Genomic DNA, 23,178 nt, shown 5'->3' with positions numbered 1-23,178 from the left:
AGGCTGAGGCCAGACTTGTGAACCCACACATTTTCCTAGCTTCTTCCCCTGCCCTGCCCACCTCACCCCCTTACTAGCTGCTCCTGAGAACATCCTCTCAATAAATCATGTCACAAGAATCCCTGTCTTGGGGCCCCTGACAACCCAAATGAACGGCTGGCACTGCACCTCTTCCCCCATCCACAGCAGTACCTTTGCCACAAAGAGGGGGAAGGACAGGGATGAAGTTCAGACCCAAGACAATCCTAGATTATCGGGCCTAAGAGTAGATCGCCACCTTCTCCGAGGTCTCTCCATCTGGTGAAGATGTCCTCGCCTGCAGGGAGATTTTAGATGCTGAAGTACAACTTTCCAACCCTGGGACTGAAGGAGGTGACCTCACGGGACAGAAGGAATGCCAGGAAACTAAGGCTGTGTCCCACCTGCTGGGGGAGTGGGTAGGATGGCAATGAGTGGAAATCTAACCCAGCCTGGCTTGGAGGAAATTTTAAAGCAGCTTTCACTACATCTGCTGCCCCAAACACTTAGGAATTTCTCACCTCTCTTCAGCAAGAGGAACCTTTTCCAAGTCCCCATGTCTGATTTCTCTCCACAGCTTACCGCTTGGAAGGATGCTGGCTTGAGGCACTATGGTCCACGGAAACTTGGGAGATGGGAGACCTGGGTCCTCACCTAGGTTCTGCCATCAACCCACTGTGTGTGACCTCGGCCAAGTCGCTCTCCTCTGGGCCTCAGTCTTCCCATCTGTCAAATGTGGAGGCCAGATCGGATGAGCTATCTCTAGGTTTCCTACTGGTAACAAGAGACAAAATTCCACTCCCAGGAGACCTTTCAGGAGAAACACTGAGAAATGCTCTCTGGGAAGAAAAAGCCTTGATTAGTAGCTTGTGCCAATTTCCAAGGTGTAAATCTTCTCAGCGTGGCCAATTTCAAACCACCAGCAGGATGCCCTGAGCACAGAGCCGGGAACAGCTACCGACAGTCAGCTCTTGGGAGCAGGTGTGCGCCAGCCCCAGCGCGCCACCGATTTTCAGATACCTCTTAGCACAGAACAAATTCGTTTCAGACCCCAATTCATTTCCCATCTCTGCAAACGAAACAGCTCTCTCCTTTCCTCAATCCTACAACACACTTTACTCTTAAGCAGAGCCCACAGAACAGTGCAAATCACACTGGCCATCATCTTCCCTGGGGAGAAGCTGACCTCTCCCATGGAAGGAACTGGAAGGGGGCAGTGCCCCACTGCGCCTCCCCAGATGCAGAGCCACTGCTCTAACTGAGATAAAGCCCTGCCCTGGGGGGAAAGGACACAAGGCCCCTGATCTGTGTGGTCACACCTCAGGGCAGGGTGGGCCTAGTTTCATAGGCCACACCCATAGCTTTAGGAGCAGCAAGAGTCCTGCTTGACAGGAGGTAGGTTGGGGGGTGGGGACAGTCTGTGCTACGTATCAGACAGTAGGGGGCAGCTGGTAGCCTCGTCCACCTCAAGGCCACGTTGGTCCTTCCAACACTGAAGGTCCATGTCCACAGCAGGGAGGACGCCTGCATAGTGGGCAGACAACATGCCCTACCCATCCTCCTCTTCGCCTTCCCTGCCCTGGGTCTGGACACCATTCCTGGTCCAAATCCCTCAGGGTCCCCTCAACACAGCCCTGAAAGAGCCCCCAAGGCAACCACCCGGGTTCTATGACCAGAAGGTCCTGCGATCACAGTCTCCCAACCAGCCTTCCAACTAGCTGGGACCTGGAAATACTGAGTGGGAAGGGGCCGAATAGATCATTAGCCCAACACCTTCATTTCATTGAGAAGACTGAGCCCAAAGCCATCAAGCGGCCTGCAGGACACTTTAACTGGATCACTGGGGTGGGGGGAGGGTCATGAAAAACTCAAAATCCCTGCTCTTAACAATGGCATTTAACATTGTTGCCAGCATCACTTGCCATGGATGGAACTGTGTCCCACCGACATTCCCATGTTGAAGTCCTAACCCCCAAAGTGATGGTGCTTGGAGGTGGAGCCTTTGAGGGGTAATTAAGGTTCTATGAGGTCATGGGGGTGGGGGCCATGAGGATGGAATTAGGGCCCTTATCAGAAGAGACACCAGGGCTTCCCTGGTGGTGCAGTGGTTGGAAGTCCGGGTTTGTGCCCCGGACCGGGAGGATCCCACATGCCGCGGAGTGGCTGGGCCCGTGAGCCATGGCCGCTGAGCCTGTGCGTCCAGAGCCTGTGCTCCGCAACGGGAGAGGCCACAACAGTGAGAGGCCCGTGTACCGCAGAAAAAAAAAAAAAAGAAAGAAGAGACACCAGAGAGCTCTCTCCCCGCCAGGTGAGGACACAGTAAGAAGTCGACAGTCTGCAAGCCAGAAGAGGCTCCTTGCCAAAACCCAACCATGCTGGCACCCCGATCTTGGACTTAACACACTCCAGGACTTTAAGAAAATAAATTTCTGTTGTTTAAGCCACCACTCTACGGTCTTTTGTTACGGCAGCCCAAGTGGACTAATGCATTACTGCTATTATTATCAAGTCTGGAGTAGTTTTAAATCCGGCAGGGTATTTAATAAATCAAAGGGACCACCTCTGGGGTTGGGGGTGGCGGTATTAACTAACTTCAGTGGCATCTGAGGTTCTGCAGGGGCCGAGCCCAACAGCAATCCAGAGAGGGGACGGACTGTGATGCCTGCACAGCCCCCAGCCCACGACCTGGACAGGAATCCCAAGGGAGGTTCCGGGCACGGCTTTGGGCAGGGGGCCACCCTGCAGGATGGGGATGGGGTCTCGGCGTCCACCCTGCCTCAGCCTAGCTCTGCAGCCTCTGCAGTCAGGGACCCTGTGACGTCCTCGTGACACCGGGTGGGTCCTGGGGATTCCAATCCTCTCACTGACACCTGTCACTTGCCCCATTCCCATCTGCCATCCCCCTTGAGTCCCCGGTGGGAAGAGCTCCCAGAAGGGCTAAATATTCCTCCCCCAGGCTTTTCTGGCCTCCCAGCTCATCCCTTTATCCTCCTCCAAGGCTGGTGGCAGCTCCACCTGCAAAAGCCCAGCCACAGGGGAACAATGCGGGTCCTGAAACCCCCATGCAAATGGCTTCCTTTGTGCTCCCCGGGGGGAGGCCCCCAGTGGCTCTCTCCCAGCCCTGCTCACCCCAGCCTGACCTCTGCCCTGGCCCTTTGTGCAAGCCCCAAAGAGGGGAGGGAAGGGAAGGGGGAGGGAGGAAGGAGATGGGGCAAGTGAGGGAATAAGGAAGGCGGTGGGGAAGAGAGACAGAGACAAAGGCAGAGGGAAGACCCAGAGATAGAGAGACAGTCTCGAAAATCAGAGCGAGACAGACTGACAGACAGAGGGAGAAACTGGTTCATGCAGGCTGCCCAGAGCAGGGTCTCCTGGCTGAGGGGATGGAAAGAGTACGCCGTACCATGTGAAACTGCCATTTCCGTGGGTCACAAATGGTCGAATAAAAGGACAATTCCCTTTGGTCCAACCTAACACACACGGATCAGTCTGGTCTCCAGCCAGGGCGGGTGGAGTGCGCAGGTCCCGCTCGAGAGAAGAGCCCCCATGTGCCCTGGCTCAGCCTCTGGTTCCTTTCCCAGAGGGTTCTGGGGAACTGGGCTTGATGTCAGGAAATCCGGGCTTAACAACCAGAGGCTGTTTTGCCCCCAGAGCACATCTGATGAATGCAACCGTCTGGAGGACAGGCCAAGAATGCCGTGCCACACCAGAAACACAGAAGACAGCTCCACGACCGAGAATTCTCCAGCCCCGCCGGCACCTAGGTCACAGCTGACCGGCTTTTAGCTCCAGCACCCTCTGCTTCCCACGGAGGGACGTGGCAAGGATTTATGATGGTGACTGGCTCTCTTATCCCCTCTGCTGTGGACGTGCCCCTTCCTTGGGGACACTCCCCTAAAGGAGGCCCAGAGCTCTCACCCCACCCCCAGCCCCAAAGCCCAAAGTTCAGGCCTGACGCGGCCATGCCTTTTTCTTTAGACCACGAACAATGACGATAGGTAACACCTGGGTAGCACTTTTCATCCCACACATCACTCCACGTGCGTTCTAGCCTCAGAAGCAGCCCAAGCCTCCCCACCACGAGGACTCTGATGCGCTTCTAAATATAATACTTTGTGTAGCTCAACGACTGCATAAGTTTTAATAATTAAACCAGCTGTAAAAGGCATTTGGGGGACGACCAAGAAAGTTGGAAGGTGGACTGGGCATCAGATGATATTAAAGAATTTTTGTTAGTTTTGTTAGGTGTGATAACGCTGTTGAGAAGATGTAAGAAATGTTCTTCTTTTTCAGAAGAGGAATCCTGAAATATTTAGGGGTGAAACGTCACAACGTCTAAGCTTTTCCTGGAAGATATTTCAGCAAAAAAAAAAAAAAAAAAAAAAAATCGTTGAAGTAAATGGGACACGATGTTAAATCGAAGTGGTACGCATGTGGAGGTCTAACCACTCTATTCTCCCCACCGCTCCGAGATTTTTCATAGTAAAAATTTCAATTCACAATTAAACCACGCTAATTGAAAATACAGTAATATAGAGTAAAGCTCAGAATTTTGGATAAACGTCATATCAGGTTGGGCTAAAATTCACCAGAGAGAAAGGACCAGGCAAACACCTGGCTACGTGTGAGCACAGCACTTCCTGTGATCAGGCAGGAAACGTTAGCTGACTTCAGCAAACTTCACTTCCTAAGCCCTCAGCGGCATCTACTTCAATGCGACGCTAACTATTAAACGAGTGGGTCCAAGGCAGCAGTAGCACCCTGCCTTAATACTTTCGGAGAGAGCACACGGATGTCATCCTGTAAAAATACACCAGGGTTTCTCAACCTTGGCACGACTATTAGCATTTGGGGCTGGATAATTCACTGCCACGGGGGCTGCCCTGTGCGATGCAGGGTGTTCAACAGCGTCCCTGGCCTCAACCCACTAGATGCCAGTGGCACCCTCCCCCTAGTTGTGACAACCAGAAGTATCTCCAGTAATGTCCAAACGTCCCACGTGGGCAAAGCAGCCCCAGGCTGAGAACTACGGGCATATGAGAGCACAATGAAATAGTTTCTTTGAAATGCTCTGTAAGCCAGTCTTTTCACCAAAGCTGACCCTCCGTGTGTAATTAGATGTATCATCTGCTTCGGAAATACACTGTATCTTTTCATTTCACGTTCAAAAATTCTCCTACAACGTTATTATATGGATATCCCGTAAGTGAGTCACTAAAACGCTACTGAAAGACATTTGGTGGGTCGTTTCCCTCTTTTGTTATTATGAACAATGCTGCAATAAGCTACCTCGGAGCAAAGTCCTGCGACACGTCACTATTCCCTTAGGCTAAATTCCTAGAAATGAAAGGATGAGGCTAAAGATACATTTTGATCCGTGAGGCTAAATCACCCTTCATAAGCTTGGCACCACGGTGCCCTCCCATCACCAGAGCAGGTGAATGCCTGTTTCCCTAACCCTTTCAACACTGAGAATTACTTTTTGTTTTCGAAAGAGTGTCGATTTAATAAGGTGTTTAAAATGGTATTCTTGTTAGTATTCTTTCTGGATTACTAGTAAGTGTAACACTCCAGAGGCTTACTGCCATTTATACACATTCTCTGAATTTCGAGTTCATTTTCTCAGCCCAGTTTTGTATTAGGATCTCTTTTTCAGTGAATTGTAAAAGTTACTGATGGAGGATATTAATCTCTGGTCATCCATGTTAAAAATTTATATTTTTCAGCATTTAGTTTGCCTTATGTTGCTTATAGAGATTTTTGAGGTTTAGACGTTTTCTATTTTTATCCAGTTAAAATCTTTCCCTTTATGATTTCTTGCTTTTGTATCCTATCTAGAAAGCCTTCTTCACCCCAAGATTACACTGATACTGACATGCTTTACTCTAGAACTTTTAGGATTTTTTTATTTTTTTAATGATTATTATATTTTTTTGGCCACACCCCACAGCATGTGGGATCTTAGCTCCCCAACCAGATACTGAACCCATGCCCCCTGCATCAGAAGCGCGGAGTCTTAACCACTGGACCACCAGGGAAGTCCCAAGAATTCATTTTAAAGATACGTTTCATACATTGGGATTTATGAGTTCACAGCGTGAAGTAGAAATTTATTATTATTTTAAAATAAATTGCCATTTTCCCAGCACCGTTTACCGATGGACTCGTCCCTTTTCTCATGGATTTATGATCACAACTTTATCATACACAAGTTCTTATGTTTATATTTGAGTGTATTTCTGGACCTTCTACTCAGCTTTCGTGATTTCTCTATTCCTACGCCAGGATCACACTAACGTAAATATCCTGTTTGTTACAATATTTTAAAAATCTGTTAGGGCAAGTCACCCTTCATCACTCTTCTTCTTAAAAACATTCTTGGCTATTAAAAAATCACATCCTATCCAATTGAGATTTTTTGAGTAGAATTATGCTAAACTTACAGATTTCAGGGAGAATTGACATTTTACAATTCTGAATCTTGCCCTCCCAGAACATGGTAAGATCTTTAGTGTCCCTTGGGAAAGTTTTACCCTTTAAAAAAAATACCGTCTGTACTTTTATTGCTACGTTTATTTCTGTGTAGTTGATATTTTTGTTGCTGTTCTAATTGGGAGTTTGTTTCCATTATCATTAAAAAACGGACACTCATCGAACACTTAACTACAGGCCAGATATCCTATTCTATGCTTTACACTTGCTATGACATGGTTCTGTAATTGCTGATGCACAGGAAAAATACTGACCTTTGTATGTTAATTCTGTAATGGTCTCCCTGCAGAATTCTCGCACCAGTTTTAACAGTTTTCAGCTGATTCTCTACAGGCCCATGTTATGACACAAGGCTCTGAGGAATGCACAGAGACCCTTCCCACCTCTACCCACCACCTGTTTTCAGGTATACGCTGATCCGTGTGCCCGTCTCCCTCGGCTGCCTTGTGACCAAAGGGACGGGTCACTGCTAACTGGTTCTCCCAAGCCCAGACCCTGTGGCCTCAGCCACGCCAGCTCCCCTAGCCAACCACCCTCCTTCCCAAGGGCCACTTTAACGGGCACCTGTGGAAGACAGTGGCTTTTAACTGGCTGTACCTCCATCTCTACCTTGGTTTCAGGTCCCCTGCGGACACACAAGTTTGTCTTCTCTCTTGGTAGGATGTTACCACAGAGTCAGGTGTGTATACACTTAAGTGTGTGTACATAATATATATATATTTATATATTTTTAAATTACTCTAAATTGACCAACAGCATGACTACTGAGAGGCAGAATGATGATGGGGAGGTTAATGTCACTAGCAGACCCTGAGGCCAGGAGACCTTGGCTGGAATCCCAGCTCACTGACCTCTCTGTGCCTCAGTTTCTCCTATGTAAAATGGGGTAACAGCAGTATCTAGCTCATCTGGGTGGAAGAAATGATTAAATGGCTAAGAATCAGGACGAGTGCTGAGCACATAGCAAGCATTATATAAATGTTATCTCCTCCTTCATATAGCCAGAATCGATCTATCTTTACTCATGGGTCTGGTCCAAACACTTCCTGGGATAATACTTATCTGACAGCCATTTACCCATACAGCTGATCCCGGACAGCCCTACATCCTGTGTCACACCATCTTTTGAAAACCAATCAGCACTCAAGTCAATTAATAGACCTCCTCCTTACAAGTGGCACGAGCTGCTTACAAGTGTTATGGTCGGTGATCCTAGCTTCCCCTCCAATGGACGCACAGGTCCCTTTCTCCTATACCAGGAGTACCAATGGCTCCCTTACCTGGGGCCCAGGGAACCACACCCTCCTCAGATGACTCTAAAAGCATGCAGGCTGTGAGGTCAGACCTTTTCAACGTAACACTAGGCAACACGGCCACGGCCATACGTCTGGAAGGCAACAGAGGGCGTTCGCCATTTCCCCATGTTGGCTGAACTATTTTTGCTTGGCGATGAAGTGGGGAAGTACTAAGTGGCCCCCCAGTCTCAAAAGTCTCCCAGGAAGCAAGAGGTCAGGAAGGCAAGCATGTCCCCCACGGCTGCCCGAGCCCCAGCACCCTGTCCCCAGGGCTCCTGCTCTCCACCCAGTCCACCCCAAACCAACCAGATTCCCTGCACCCTTGCACTCTGACCTCAAAAACTCAACTTTTAAAAAACTGTAGTAAGGGGCTTCCCTGTAAAAAAAAAAAAAAAAAAAAAAAAAAAAAAAAAAAAATTGTAGTAAAACACACATAAAATTTACGATTTTTAAATGTACAATTCAGTGGCATTAAGTATATTCCCAATGTTACCCATCACCACTCTCTAGTTTCAGAATTTTCTGTCACCCCAAAAGGAAAGCCTGTACCCATCAGTCACTCCCCATCCCTCCCGCCTCCCAGTCCTGGGCAACCACTAATCTTTCTGTCTCTGGACTTGCTTATGCTGGGCATTTCATATAAATGGAAACATACGCTGTGTGGCCTTTTGTGTCTGGCTTCTTTCAATTAGCATAATATTTTCAAGGTTCATTTAAGTTATAGCATGTGTCAGTACTTATTCCTTTTTATGGCTGCCTGATATTCCATCGTCTGGATATACCGCATGGAGTTTATCCATCCTGCCACCATCCATTCTGTCCCAAAGGTAGACATTGGGCTGTTTCCACCTTTTGGCTATTGTGAAGTCAAGCCCTTTAATTGATTTCCAGTCTTTAACAGGGTCTTACAGTCTGTGAGGCCACCTTGAGCCTTGGGCAGCCCCACCTGTTCCCAATCAAGTTCTTCTCACAAGCCCTCCCTCTAGCTGACTCTCTACACCTGTCCTCATGCAAACCCACATCCCTGGTGAGGAGCTACGAGACTTCAGCTCAGTTCAGCTCAACCCTTCCATACACTGCAGTGTTTGTATTTTCCATGGCGTTCCATTGCTTTAAAAAATTTTATTTCTTTTTGACTGCATTGAGTCTTCATTGCTGTGTGCGGGCTGTTCTCTAGCTGCAGCGAGCAGGGGCTCCTCTTTGTTGCGGTGCGCAGGCTTCTCACTGCAGTGGCTTCTCTTGTTGCGGAGCACGGGCTCTAGGCGCACGGGCTTCAGTAGTTGTGGCTCGCGGGCTCTAGAGCGCAGGCTCAGTAGTTGCGGTGCACAGGCTTAGTTGCTCCGCGGCATGTGGGATCTTCCCCGGCTAGGGCTCAAACCCGCGTCCCCTGCACTGGCAGGCGGCTGCTTAACCACTGCGCCTTCCCCTGCATCGGCAGGCGGACTCTCAACCACTGCGCCACCAGGGAAGCCCCCTCCATTGCTTTTTTACTGAGCACTTAGGATAAGCCCGCCACTGAACCAAACGCTTTACCCAGAGCATCTCATTTAATCCCCACGACAACCGTACACAACAGGGTTATCATGACCCTGGTTCACAGGGGAGGAAACAAGATCAAGCAGAACTCCCAGTTCACTGCCCTTCCCCCCCACCACCCAAACACTCGGCCAGTAGTGCGTTCAACTCTTATCAGCTCGTTTCCTCTACTCACCCAACCTACCCCCTACCCTGGAAAACCAAAGCCTAAAACGAGAACAATCCAAGCTTATCCAGGGGCAGGTCTATAAAAACCCAATAGTCTTCCATGAAACAAACGGAGGTGCTGCGAGGCCACCAGAGGTGACACCTCTCAGCCCACTCCCACCCCACACCTGGGAGCACCTGAGGCGGGGCAGTTCCCGTAGGTTCAGCCGCCAGGCTCCCCCGAACGGCTGCCGGGGGGCCTCAGAAGCCACCCCCACCCCCCGCTGGACCACTGGAGCAGCTGGCAAAGGGCACCACTCGGGACCCCAAAGGGGGTGAGTGCAACTGGGCCAGAGGGTGGCCCCCAGACCCAGGTAGGTGGGGGCGGAGGAGCGGAGCCGGTTGTTCGCTCTCGTACCTGCATCCCGGGTCCAGCTTTCACTCGGACGACAGCCGTGCCCCTTCCAGCCAAGGAGGCCAGCGGAAGTCAATGGCTTTCTGGCCCCGCCCAGAGGCGGCCCTTCCTCCCTCACGCGTCTCTGGGGGAGGCTCACGTGGGCTCTCACGTGGGAGCCGTCTACACCAAATGCTATACATCAGGCCCCGCCCCAGCCAGGTGTTAACTGTTTACTGCGTGCCTCTGCTCATGAGGACCCGCAAGGCCCGTGGAAGAAGCTGGTCAGCAGAGGGGGGAGGGGTGCAAGCAGGCATTTACAAGGAAGGAGAAAGCTTATTAGCAGAAGTTCAATCCTCCCAGGGGAGGCAGGGCGGGGAGGGCCCTGGACCGTTGGTCCCACCCCGTCATCTTTCAAGGAAGCAGAAGAGAGAAGTCTTTGCTCTGTCCAAGGCCTCACAGCCAGGGGAGAATCAACCCCAGATCTCCCGGCTCCAAGACGGTACTGCTGCTAAACCAAGGGGTCCCCACAAACCAAACAATATGCCCCCCACAAACCAAACTCCGACAGCTACCTCGGAGTTGGTGCAGGGCAAGGGAAGGCAGGTGGTGTAGGTCTCTACAACCACAAGTAGATAGGTTTAGAGTCGGTTTGCCCCATCTCCCTCCTGGCCCCAGGGTTCCTCGCCTCCCTGCCCCAAGACCGGGTACCAGCCAGCTTAGTGAGCAGGTGGACAGCATTCCCGGAGTGAGCTGGCCCTTCAAGGGGATGGGTTCAGGGTGAGGTTATGTCCATCAGCTTTCAGGACAAATTCTTGGCTTATTAATTCTCCTCTGTTCCGCAGGCAAAAGTAAACAAGCTTTTCTCAGGCAGCCCGGCACGGAGGCCTTCCCTATTCAAACACTGCAAGAATCGACAGGCTTGGAAGTACTGAGCTCCCAGGCCCCGCTTCCCAGGGGGCCCCCTGGCCTCCTGCCCACAACGTCCCTCCTGCTGAGATGAGGAGAGCAGGGCCTCTTTGTGGTGGCAGACCCCGGAGTCCCAGCGCCCGTAGTCTAGACCTGGCCCGAGTTCTCCAGAAAAAGCATCACAGATCCTGACCATTCGGAGACCCAGAGAAGGTCACAAAGGGTCCGGCCAAGGACACAGCATCCCAGCAAGCATCACACCTGCTCACTTAGCCCCTCTGTGGAGAAAGCACTTTGTTAAAGGGTGTTCATTTACTGTTTGCATCCATTTAAACCATGTTTTTAAACGTCCAGAAAGAAGAAAGGAAATAAACAGTAACAAAATCAAAAGGAGTCAGAAAAGTTAACTAAGAGTTGATAAACACTTTTCAAAGAAAAATGCTACAAGTGTTTGTTAGTTGCCCAGGAATCTTTTGTTTGGTTGAGCGGAGATCGTTGCATGTTTTATACCAGCTTCTTGTGGTGTGTACAGAAATCTCATGAGTTGTTTTTCGCTTCTCCTCTATTGTTTCCATTTGCCCATTTCTAATGTGGAATGAAAAAGCCAAAACCACTGCGAGAAACATAAAGACAAGGTTGCAAGGACCAGAAAGATGGGAGGTGAGAGAGAGAGAGAGAGAGGGTGAAGATATGCCTTGTCCTTGGATGAGCTGTGTTCTCAGCCCCGGTGAGTTCTGATGGGACTCATGTCACAGCAAGGAAGCAAGAATCGCGACTGCATTAACTGGAAGTGTCTTCTCGCTTCAAAAGTGCTCTACCCGAGAGCTGAACTCCCTGGGCTGTTCCTTTTATTGTGTTTTTACCAAAGAGCTTCCTCATCCTCCCTCCCAGGCACCCGTCATGCTGCTTCCTTCATCCCCTTCCCAGCACTATTTCTCCTGTAAGTGTCCCCCGGGGCTCAACCAAAGGTGACAGAAGACTCTGCCCAACAACCCAAGACCAAAATATCTTTGGTTTTCCCCAGCGTAGCCTCCAGCACTCCCTGAAATTTTCTGTCCTCTCCTCTTTGAGGGCTGTTTGGTGATGGTTCTGAATCCGTTTTCTCTCAAGTTCCCAGCGCATGGCCAATATTCAAAAAAAATCCAGTCTATTCTAATGTATACAGGTGGGGGCTTCCCTGGCGGTCCAGTGGCTTAAGACTCTGCACTTCCACTGCAGGGGGTGCAGGTTCGATCCCTGGTCAGGGAACTAAGATCCTGCAGGCTGTGCCACGTAGCCAAAAATAAAAATTAAAAAACTAAAGTATTCAAGTGACCACATGGGTGCACAGACCTCCCCAACAGGTGGATCTGGGGAGGAGCAAAGGGGTTCCCAGAGCTGACAGTGATGTCCCTGCAGGGCCCCACTGTCACCATTCCTGCCCCCCATTCCCACTCCCAAGTACCAGTACACAAAAGCCCCATGGGACCGCAGGCCCACGGCGCTGGGTACAGCATGGCCTGCTCTCCTGGTGCCCCCTCCAGCCAGGCTCCGAGCCCTCTCTGTACCCAAAGCCAGGACTGGGTGACCCTTCTTGTACCAAGGACTGGTGACGTCCACGGACGTCACAGCGACATTTTTACTTTCTCACAGTAATGTTTTTAAATGCAGAAATAAAATCCATAGGACTACAAAGGAAACTAATCAACACTGAAATACACTTAACCCAAATCTTTCCAAAAGCCCAGATTTAGGGTACAGTTACGTAACGTATGTGTTTCCTTATTAATGATTATAAGTCAGGACCTAGCGGCAGGTCTGGTAACTTCCGTCATTCTGAAGCGATTTAGTGAGCGTCAATACTCTTCCATGATAGCTGCACCGACTCTAACGTGATGTGGAAACGGCTGGGACTTCTGCTGGTGGCCAAATCACTGATGTCGCTGGCCTGGCTATGGTTTGTGGCCCATCTTTGCAATAAAGGAAACTCTTTTTTTTTTTTTAGGTCGCACCACACAGCATGCAGGGTCTTAGTTCCTCGACCAGGGATCGAACCCGCACCCCCTGCGGTGGAAGTGCGGGCTCCTAACCACTGGACCACCAGGAAGGTCTTTTTTTTTTCCAGGAAACTCTTGATTTCAGTTAGAAGGAAGGGACAGTGAGGGGGTGAGTCTCTTCCTGTCCCGATTCATGCCCTCCCCCAATTCTGTTTGTGGACCCCAGTGCTCGAGAATGCCTTTCTCATCCCCACCACCCGTCTCCTTCCTCCTCTGCAACCCCGAAAGGAGTCACCCCCAGCTCAGGTGGCCCTGGACTGGAAGGCAGCTTCTTACCCTCGCTGGCTGAGCAAGAGGAATGTGGCTTTGAGGGTCCCAGGCTTGGGAGACAGGCTAGCCTTAGGCACCATTCTTGGAAGGGACATCGCAGAAAAATGCCCTGTGGCTCCATCATCCTCAATCCAGCCCAGGGGTACCACTTATACCAACCAGCACCCTGATGCTGGTTCAGGGGAGTCTGACCCCTCTAACCCCCTTCCCCAGGCCCCACCCCACCCTACGGCAAAAGCAGGAAGGCAGCAAAGGGGGAAGCCTACCTTCGGGCTCCTCCACGCTGCTGGCTGCAGTGGTCGGCGGTGCTACGGGGATCTCTTTGTGGGGTTCAGGATGGGAGGAAGGGGAAACAGTAAGAACATGTTAGAGAAGAACAAACACAGTGCGGACTCCTCCCAGCCTTCCTGGGCCCTCCCTCCCAGCCCCACTCCTCGCCCCAGCAGAGGACGGTCAGGGAGGAAGGGAAAGCCGGCGTGAGGGCCCGGGCACCCTACCTGTTCTCTTCTGGAAGCCATCCCTTTCTGTCCCTAATCGCTCCACCTGGAGCGAGGGGAAGGCAGGACCCTGACCCCTCTGCTGTCTGCGTGTTGTTGACTCACCTCGGCCCCTGGGGCAGGGAGAGGGGTCCCTAGGGCCCCCTGCTCACCACGATGGGGCTGCGTGGCCCGGTCTGACCTTGACTCACTGGCGGGGAAGGGGGTCCATGGCAGAGGTGGCATGTGAGGGGCTGGGAGGTGTCTTCCATGTGCAGAGAGGGGCCTGCACCCCTGGCCCAAGTTCCCCTGGGCTCACATGTCACATCTCACAGGCTAAGGCATTTTCTCGGCGGGCAGAAAAGACTGACAGTACAGAAGACTGTAGGGCCTGACAGAAGCATGTGCTTTTTTGTGACCATTCCTCTCCTACCTAGAAGGGCAACTAGTTTCTCTACAAGCTCCCACCCGGTGCTCAGAAAAGGTGAGGAACTTCAGCCAGACTCCGGGGAAGACCCAGGCTTCACGTCTCCGGCTTCCTTTCTAGACGAGGCCAAACCACGAGCCGAAAGTCCCTGAGGGACAGGGGCTCACCTCCCCTGCTGAGTGACCATGTGAACAGGGGGTCACAGAGGCCTCCACGAATCCCACTGATTCTGGCCACCATCTGACTATTAGGGGTAAGACCTCCCTCGGACCCCCAGACTCTAGGTCAGCTGCGATCTGAGGCTTGGGGGGGCGTCGAGATGGAATACCCGGGCCTGGGGGCAAACGTGACGGTCCCCCACAGAAGCCAGCCTCTGCACCTTCAGAAGGAAGAGGCAGAAGACCCAGCCCTCCATCCGGAGTCAAATCTTGCTCTCTGGTGATTTTATCAGCGACAACAAGCCACAGGTGCCCCGTCACAGCAGCTCGTTAAGAAGCCGGGCCTCCTAGCAGGCCCTCTCTGAGCCTTCCTGAGCTACCTGGTCCAGCAGGAACATTCCAGAGAGAAATCCAGACGGCCCAGCCTAATCTTACAAGTCCAGGAATGGGGCTGGGGCCAGTGGCCATGGAGGCACCCTGGCTGCCCAAGCCCAGCTCCTTAGGCCTGGCTCTGGGACGTGAGCACAGGGCCCCGGGGCTCCCAGAGCTGTTGCAAATCAGACACAAGTGTCCGAGGCACTGTCTGGGCACCTGTAGCCTGATGCCGGCAGATGGAGACCCGGGTCCTCAGGCCCTTGGTGGCAACGCTCTCCCCAGCATCAGCCCACCCTTTGCGAGAGGAAGGGAGACGGTACAGAGCATGTTGCAAAGTGACAGTTCCAGTCTCCCAAGGTTTCTGTCCCTAATCCTGAAACATCAGCTCCATGTCAAGGCCTTTCCCCCTGGGGATTTGAAATGTTGGTTTCAGCCATTTCTGGGAAACCCAACAGCTCCTGACTCCCTTTAAAAGGGAGACCTCACTTGCTCCCTTCATGTTTTCGTAAGCCCAGATGGTGGTGCTAATTTCCTCCCAGCTTTCTAAAAATGTTCACCGTACAGCTTTTTGGATGGACGGAAAAGAAAGACTCTTGCAAGCTGTGAGACCCTGACAATTAGATGTCGTGAAAACTCATTTCAACCTTCTCTGCCCTGGATGGATACAAGCTCAATTTCCCGTGGCTTGAATTTACGTTATCCGCTGTTACTGGACCCCTGCCAACAAGGAAACATCTCCTGATGTAGAAACTGATCAGAAAAGCTGCTGGAACCCACACGGCTTGTCGTGTCCTGGACGTGAGGCCGCACCCGAGTCGGGCAGCTGAGGTGTTGGGGGTTTAAGGCTCCTGCCCGGTGTGAGAACATTCCCTGCAAGATCTAGGGGGTCACTCCAAGAAGCCCAAGCAGCTGCCGGGCTGAGGGGTCCCCACCCTCCTGCTTCTGCCTCGGGTTGTTTGTTCCAAGCCCCTTGTGCCTGACCTGAGAAGCCAGTGCCCACCCAGAGCTACAGGACGCTGGAAAACCACAAGCAGGGGTCGGCCGACTTCTCCTGCCAAGGGCCAGCTCGCAAAGATTTTAGGCCCTGCAGGTCGTAGGGTCTCTGTTGCAACTATTCAATTCTGCCATTAGAGCCCCAAAGCAGCCACAGGTAGCACGGGCACAAGTGGGCATGGCTGGTCCCATAAAACTTTATTTATGGACACTGAACTTTTCCTTTCATATCATTTTCGCATGTCATAAACTAGTAATCTTTTAATTTCTGTTTCAATCATTTTAAAAAGGTTAACAAGAAACCCAAAACCCCATCGAGCCACAAAAAAACAGGCAGTGGGCCAAATCCCCGAGCAGAGTGTGCTAACCCCTGCTCCAGAAAAAAAGCCTTATCCTTGGTGTCTGCCTAGTAGGCTAGGATTCACGCGTTCTTCCCCCTCCTTTCTGGGTGCGGGTCAGCCCTGCACATGGAATCAACGAGGCTGAGGCCAGGGGGCCAGCACCCAACCAGGCCTGACTTCCATCCAGGGCTAATCCAGCTCATAACACCTACGCAATCCTACCAGTTGTAAGATGTTAAAACTCTTCCGAGCCAAGGCCTCTGAGCGACCCCCCCACCTTGCTCACGCCCCGCCTCAAGTTCCAGCAACTAAGGGGCCGACAGCTGGCCTGCCAGGGCCTCTAGGACCCTCATGGAGGGCTGCCACCCTTCCGAAGGGCGCATGGGAGCCGTGCCGGCTTCTCTCAGAGGCCTTGTGGAGTCCGTCCTTTCAGTTCTGAATCTGCCAGGGGCTGGGGATCCTGGAATTCCAGCAGCAGCAGTGGCAGCCCCTGACCCAGGCCCCGGCCCAGGGTCATGGTGGAACATGGGAACAGGACCTGGGCTGAGGAGAGGGGCTTGCTTCCCCCCATCACCCCACACCCTGGGAGCAGGAGACTCTTTTCAGGACAGAGAGCCACAAATGGGCCGGCTCTGCGGAGACCCCCGCAGCCTTGGGGGTCTCACACGGGCTCCCCGAGCGCAGAGGGCCACCTCAGGGAGCACCACCCCCACTGGGTGCGGGTGACCCGTGTCCGGGAAGGGCCCCCCAGCCCCAAGCCCGCACCCGACCCCAGCCTGCAGGAGGAGGGTGCCCTGGCATACTTATGCAGGGGGCGATGGGGGAGCGGCTCTGTTGGTAGCCCTTGGCACAGCGGTTGCAGGTGATGCCGGTCACACCATCCTTGCAGGGGCACTGGCCCGTGGTCTGGTTGCAGGTTTTGCCAGCGGCGCCCACAGGGTGGCAATCGCAGGCTGTGGAGAACACACGACAGGGGGGTCAGAGGCGGGGGTGGGGGTGGGGAGTGGCCAGAGCACACCCTCCCCCCAGGGTCCTCCCCACCCAGTGGCGCCCCGGACCCCATCCCAGGGGAAGAGCAGGGCTTGGGGAGCCAAGCCCGTACACATTCCAGAAGCTGACCACCTGCCTACCTGGAAACAGGGGAATGAGAATCAGAACGGGCTGACTTGAAAGGACTGTCGGGGGGGCAAGGGTGAAGTGCGGGAGCCCTTCCGAAGCCCCGGGAGGAACAGCCCACGGGCTGAGCGTGAGTGCAGGAGTCAGAACTGGGGGTACGCCTGCCCCTCACAGGCTGCTTTGTGCCCTGTCACTCCTCTGCCCCAGCCAGCTCCTGACCCTCTGGGTGGGAAGGACAGAGTGTGGGACGTGATGGAGCCCCGGGGTTTGCCAGGTCAGGGGAGTCACCGAGCGGGTGTGACCTCCCCCGCAGGCTGCGGCCTCCACGCTGCTCTGTCCATCCACCCTGACTGGCAGCCAGGCGGAGTCTGAGACACAGGCTTCTGGATCACAAAGCCCGTCAACTGTAGCGCTAGGAAGAGTCACAGCGATCATGGAAAGACCCCGATTTAATGCGAAGACTCGAAGGTGAAGGAACACCCAGGACCTTGCAGCAAAGGAATGGCCGAGCTGGGAGGTGCCGCGAGGGCCTGATTCTTAGGCCAGCCGCTGCTGTACCCCACATCCCTCCTCCTAATTTGGACCGGGCTGAAGAGCTGGGATTGCCCACCCTATCACACTGCACCCTGAGGCTCCCTCCCTGTGTTCCAAGGACCCAATCCCAGTGATGGAATGGCCAGAGGAGTTTGAGGGAACATCCCCCCCTATTACGGACTGAATGACTGTGTCCCCGCCTGCAGGTTCATATGTTGAAGCCCTAACTCTCAATGTGATGGCATTAGGAGGTGGGCCCTTCCCTTGGGAGGTAATTAGGTTTATTTATTTATTTTATTTTAAAAAGTATTTATTTATTTTTGTTCGCTTTGGGTCTTCATCGCTGCGTGCGGGCCTTCTCTAGTTGCATTGAGCAGGGGCTACTCTTCGTGCGCGGACTTCTCACTGCAGTGGTGGTTTCTCTTGTCGCGGAGCATGGGCTCTAGGCGTGCGGGCTTTAGTAGTTGCGGCACACGGGCTCTAGAGCGCGGGCTCAGCAGCTGTGGCGCACGGGCTTAGTTGCTCCGCGGCATGTGGGATCTTCCTGGACCAGGGTTTGAACCCGTGTCCCCTGCATCGGCAGGCAGATTCTTAACCACTGCGCCATCAGGGAAGTCCCCGGTAATTAGGTTTAGATGAGGTCATGATGGGATTAGCACCCTTATGAGAAGAGGAAGGAGAAAAGTTATCTCTCTACACAGCAAGAAGGCAGTGGTCTGCAAACCAGGAAGCAACTGTCGTCAGACATTAAATCCGCAGGCACATTGATCTTGGACTTCTCTGCCTCCAAAACTGTGAGAAATACCTGGTGTCGAAGTCACCGGTCTATGGTGTCTTGCTTTGTCAGCTAGTGGAGTAAGATTGCCACCAACTCCGCGATGCTCGGGCAAGAACTGTGGGACCTGCAGACACAGGTCACCTGCCGCCCTGGACCTAGGCGGTGGACTCGGCACGGGCAGGGCAGTGGGGGCAGGATGAAGGAGGCCAAAGTTCTCCCCGGATCCCTGGGGCGCCCCTTGCCCTCCCCTCTCCCTCTCCCCAGGGAAGCCTGGGGCGGGTGGAGAGTCGTCTGCAGGAGGGCATCCTGCAGCAACTTCACTTGGTGCCAGAGTTGCTCTGTTTCTATTCCCAATGGGAAAAAAATATGCTAGGGAATAAGTGAGAGCAGAGCTCCCCAAAGAGCTAAACTAGCACCTCCCCAGCTGCACTGCTCAGCGTGAGGGCAGGAGGCCATGGGCGAAGATGTGGCCTCTCCCAGCCGGCCTCGGGCCCAGGAGTGGCTGAGGAGGAGAGTTAGCAAGAGAAAGGAGGAGTGGGGAGGGGGCAGAAAGGAGAGGAATGTGAGGAATTGTTTGTCAAAGTTGTGTCTGGACATGTGAGAGCTTCTGGAAACTCTGGGAGCGGGGGTCCTGGCCGCGGGGTGCTCCGTGTCAGGTTAGAGGACGGCAGGGACCACAGGCCTGGGGGAGGACGTGGAACTGTCCCAGTCCTGCCCCTGTAGACAGCAGCAAATCTTTCTGTTAGAAACTTGTCTAAAATCTACGCTAAATTCAAGCTCATTTCCTATTGGTTTCTTCTTCTTCTTCTTCCCTTTTTTCACTCAGTCCTGATGCATGTTGTGAATGATGACGTGAGGAGTGGATGGTGGGAGATGACCTCTGACCTTAGATCCATCCCTGTGATGGGAAGGGTGACGGGGCACGCACAGCGTCTCTGAGCTGGCCTGGCGACAGCAGAGGGCCACAGCACAGGACCCTGGCGTCCCAAGCCCCTGCCGCGGCTGTGGGCACCAGGCAGATGTGGAGTCCCGAGGCTCCTGCCAGCTGACCTCGCTTGGCCGGCCTCGCAAGCCTGTTGGTAATCCTAAAACCCGGGCCAAAACGTCCTCCCCTCCGTGCTGACAGAGCACAGCTGCGTGCCAGTAACTTCTGGGCCTTGGACTTGGCTGGGAGGAGATCACCAAAGGTTGCTTGGTCCCTGGAGGGTCAGAGCCAAGTCACCCGCAGGCCCACGTCGTCTTTACCGAGGCAGGAGCCAGCCTGGAGCAGAATCTGGGGGGAGCAGCGTGGATCGCCCTCACCCGAGGCCCTTCGAAGCTGGTGACTCCTTAACCCCCCAGGCTGGTGGGCTGCCGGGCACCAGCTGAGGTCAGCAGAGCTGCGGGCCACCCTGGGTGATGGCAAGGCAGAGCGTCTGCTTCATGGAGCAGGCACACCCTTAGGGCCATCCTTTGGGCGCTTCGCTGTGTGGTTTCCACATCTTTCTCCCGGGATTCCGCAAAGATGCTGACCGACTGGCCCTTCGTCTCACAGAGGCAGCAGGCTGACTGTGCTTCCTCGAAAACCACTGTTCCAGGAAGAGAAGCCAGCAGGGTCCCACAGGGTGGGGGTCTCAGAAGGCTACTCAGGTCACCTCCAGGGCGGTGGGACCATCCCCAGGGGTGGAGCGCTCCTGCAGCACTGGCCTGCCACCCGGACGCCTGGGAACACCTGAGCACATCCACTCTCCCATATGTAATGCTTCTGGCCCTCACATCAGCCTGTGAAATCAGCAAGACCCTACAGAGGAGGCCACGGACCGGGAGACAGAAAGCACCTGATCTCTGAGCACGTCACCGAGCGCCCTCACCCTCTAGACTGCCCCTCTGCGCTTCTTGTTCTGCAAGGAGAAATACACACTTCCCTGTTAAAACTAAGGCCAGGTGACATCCCTTACGTGCAGCTGAATGCAGTCCCAACACAGAGACTTGCATTGCACTCATTCTCAATTCCAAGCTAAACGGCCCCAAAGTAAAGACTTTTCCCAAAAGCCCATGAATAAGGAAAACCTAACTTATACCTTCTGTGCAAAGAAGGGTGAGCTTCAAGGTGTGAGGAGACCTGATGGATGACAACAGCCCACAGAGGATCCTCTATAGCCTTGGACCAGGGAATCCAGCTACCGGTGTCATAGGAAGGGGGCCTGAGCTGCCCACATAGGAGGCCCCAGCCCTGGTCCTTAGGGAGAGAAAGGCAAAGGGAACCTGCCATATCCCTACAACCCCCAAACACACCCAGACACACAAACACACGTAGATTCCTACAGGCTCTCACGCACGCACACACACACAGTGCCACAGTGGGCAGGGGAGCAGATGGGGACAAGCTGAGCTGGGAGGATGCAGATGTGAGGCAAGTGGAAGTCTCTTCCTTGGCAGGAGGTCTGGTTAAGGGGACAAAGTGAGAGCCTCTCTGATTCTTCCGAGAACGAGGTCTGGGTCCGAATGTCTTTTGCCACAAGAAGCCCATTTGGTGACTCCCGTTTCCTGGGAAGTCAGCAACTCCTTTACAGAGGAGGTCAGGCCCTTCCCCGGCAGGTCACCCGTGTGCACGCAGCAGGCAGCACCTGGTCCTGGGAAACAATCTACTGGAGGGTTTTTCCATGAAGAGGAAGGTGAGACCAAGCGGAAGCCCAGGCCCCTGAGAAGGTGGCCGGATTAGGTTTCTCACGAACACGTGGGCTGGAGGGCCTCCTGGCACAGAGGAGAACACAGACTGTCCTTGCTCTGGGTCATCGGCCAGAAACGGACAGCTCAGGACACACAGATGGTTTCAGATGAGTGTCAAGAGACCCAGGTCTGACCCTGCCCTGCCCGTAATGCTGTGTGACCCTGAGCTAGTGCCTCACTCTTTCTGAGCCTCGGGTGACTCATCTCTAAGGCAGGAGGTCTATAACTTGCACTAAAGTTGCTTCCAACTCAACAGGCTAAGATCCAGGGCAGTGGCCTGTCCCCTGGGCCCGTCACCCCGACTGCCACAGTCCATTGCAGCGTCCTGGCCCAGGAGTCTAGGAAAATGCTCTTGCTGGCAGGCACACACCAGGCCCTGCCTCCACACCCATGGGCCACCCCACCCGACACCATGCCCTGCTGCACTGGGCCAGAATCTCCTCTCTGAGATTCGGGTCGTCAGCTATGAGAAGTGTATCAGGGTTGCTGAGAGCCCCTGCAAAGCTGACCTGGAAGGCAGGCCGGTGAAGCAGTTATCAGGACCCCCGTGATGGCCAGGGTCCCTCTCAGCTCTGATCCCTGGTTGCTGGTCCCGAGCAGCTGCCTTTCCTGCTCTCTCTGACACTCTCTGTCCTGGATCCCTGAAGGCCCACAGCTCCCATAAGGAGGAGAGGCATGCCTGGGGCTGGCCCCTCTCCACTGCAGCTCAAGCCCTGGCTCTGGAAACCCATTCTGGGTTCCTATCAGGACATCTACCTGCTTTTCCTGAGGACCCGGCTCCAGGGGCCCTCAAATGGCAGTGATCCCAGGACACATGCATGTGGAGGAGAGGGGAGTGGGCCTGGCACCCAGACCCTCTGGAGCAGCTCCAGACAGGAGGGGGAGAGAAAACCACCACAGCACCGAACCTCACCTCAGATGTCTTCACTGCCACCACCCAGGCCTCCAGCCAGTTGTGAGCTCATTTTATGAACTGAATGATGTCCCCCCCCAGAATTCAAATGTTGGAGTCCTAACCCCAGTCCCTCAGGATGTGACTGTACTCAGACAGGCTCTTTAAAGGGGTGATTAAGGTAAAATTCAGTCACTGGAGTGGGCCTCAATCCAGCATGACTGGTGTCCTCGTAAGAAGAGGAGATGAGAACACAGACACACCCAGAGGGAAGGCCACATGAGGACACAGGGAGAAGACGGCCGTCTTCAAGCCAAGGAGAGGCCTCAGGAGGAAACAGGCCTGCGGCCACCTTGGTCTTGTGCTTCCAACCTCCAGAGCAGTGAGAAATAAATGTCTGCTGTTTGAGCTCCAGGCCTGTGGTACATTGCTCTGGACCCCTGAGCACACTCACAGCTTGTGTGCAGCCTCAGGAAAGCGTCTTCTTCCCGAGGGGCTCGGCCCAGGCGCGTCCCGGGCCTCAGGAGAAGGCAGACTGTCCTGCCACTCGACCAACCAGCCTGGGGGCCCTGTCACGCCTTGGCTCCCCTGTGGAAGTCGCTGTCTCTGCTGGGGGATGGAAGCTTTCTCCAGGTAGGCCGCGTCTCTGAGGGCCCCTGACACCCCAGCAGGCCGGCGGAGCAGATATCAGGACCTCCGTGACGGCTAGGGTCCCTCCCAGCTCAGATCCCACAACAGTTCCTCACTGACCCATCCACCTGAGGGCCAACTGCAAAAGGGCGGCCCACGCGGGCCTCAGGCGGGGAGCGTGCTGGGTGCCCAGGCTGAGCGGGAGGCTGGCACCGGGTCAGAGGAGCGAGGCTGCACCGTGAGCTTCTCCAGGGGCCCTGCCCATGGGCGGCCTCGTCCTCGCCCGCCCCGTGCGTGCGGAGAGCCTGCCATTCCCGTCCTTTAAGAAGAAAGTGCCGAACGCCAGGTGCTGGATGCAGCCCTTCCCAGCCACGGTCTGACGGAAATGCCCCTTCCAGTGCCCACAAGGCCTCGGGGCTGCAGAGGAGAGCGTCAGGGAGAGAAACCGCCCGGCCCTGAATCGGGGACACTGCCATCAGTGAGCATCGTTAGAGACGGTCAGGGGGTCCCTGGGACTCCAAGGTCTGCAGCCTATAGGCCCGAGGTGGCCTGGGTTAGGGTGAAACACCCTTCTCTGCTTGGAGTGACACTTGTCTGTGTACCTGGACACCATCCACAAAGAAAGCGGGGGCGGGCGGGGCCCTGCTCCGTGGAC

General features: G+C 54.0%; 1 protein-coding gene across 1 annotated transcript in view; it reads right to left on the bottom strand.

Annotated features, from left to right (window-relative positions):
• Window positions 1–23,178, bottom strand: part of NTN1 (netrin 1) — a 179,249-nt gene that overhangs the window by 31,602 nt on the left and 124,469 nt on the right. Inside the window, exons 3-4 of the mRNA XM_024748374.1 lie at window positions 16,668–16,817; window positions 13,361–13,414 (exon numbers count right to left, since the gene is read on the bottom strand). Of these exons, the coding sequence (XP_024604142.1) occupies window positions 13,361–13,414; window positions 16,668–16,817 (204 nt within the window). The remainder of the gene's footprint in view (window positions 1–13,360; window positions 13,415–16,667; window positions 16,818–23,178) is intronic.

The sequence above is a fragment of the Neophocaena asiaeorientalis genome, unplaced genomic scaffold, assembly GCF_003031525.2.
Source record: "Neophocaena asiaeorientalis asiaeorientalis breed wild unplaced genomic scaffold, Neophocaena_asiaeorientalis_V1.1 scaffold543, whole genome shotgun sequence".
NCBI classification, from domain to species: Eukaryota; Metazoa; Chordata; class Mammalia; order Artiodactyla; family Phocoenidae; genus Neophocaena; species Neophocaena asiaeorientalis.
Note: the sequence above shows the minus strand (reverse complement) of the source record. Positions and strands in the feature narration are given on the sequence as shown.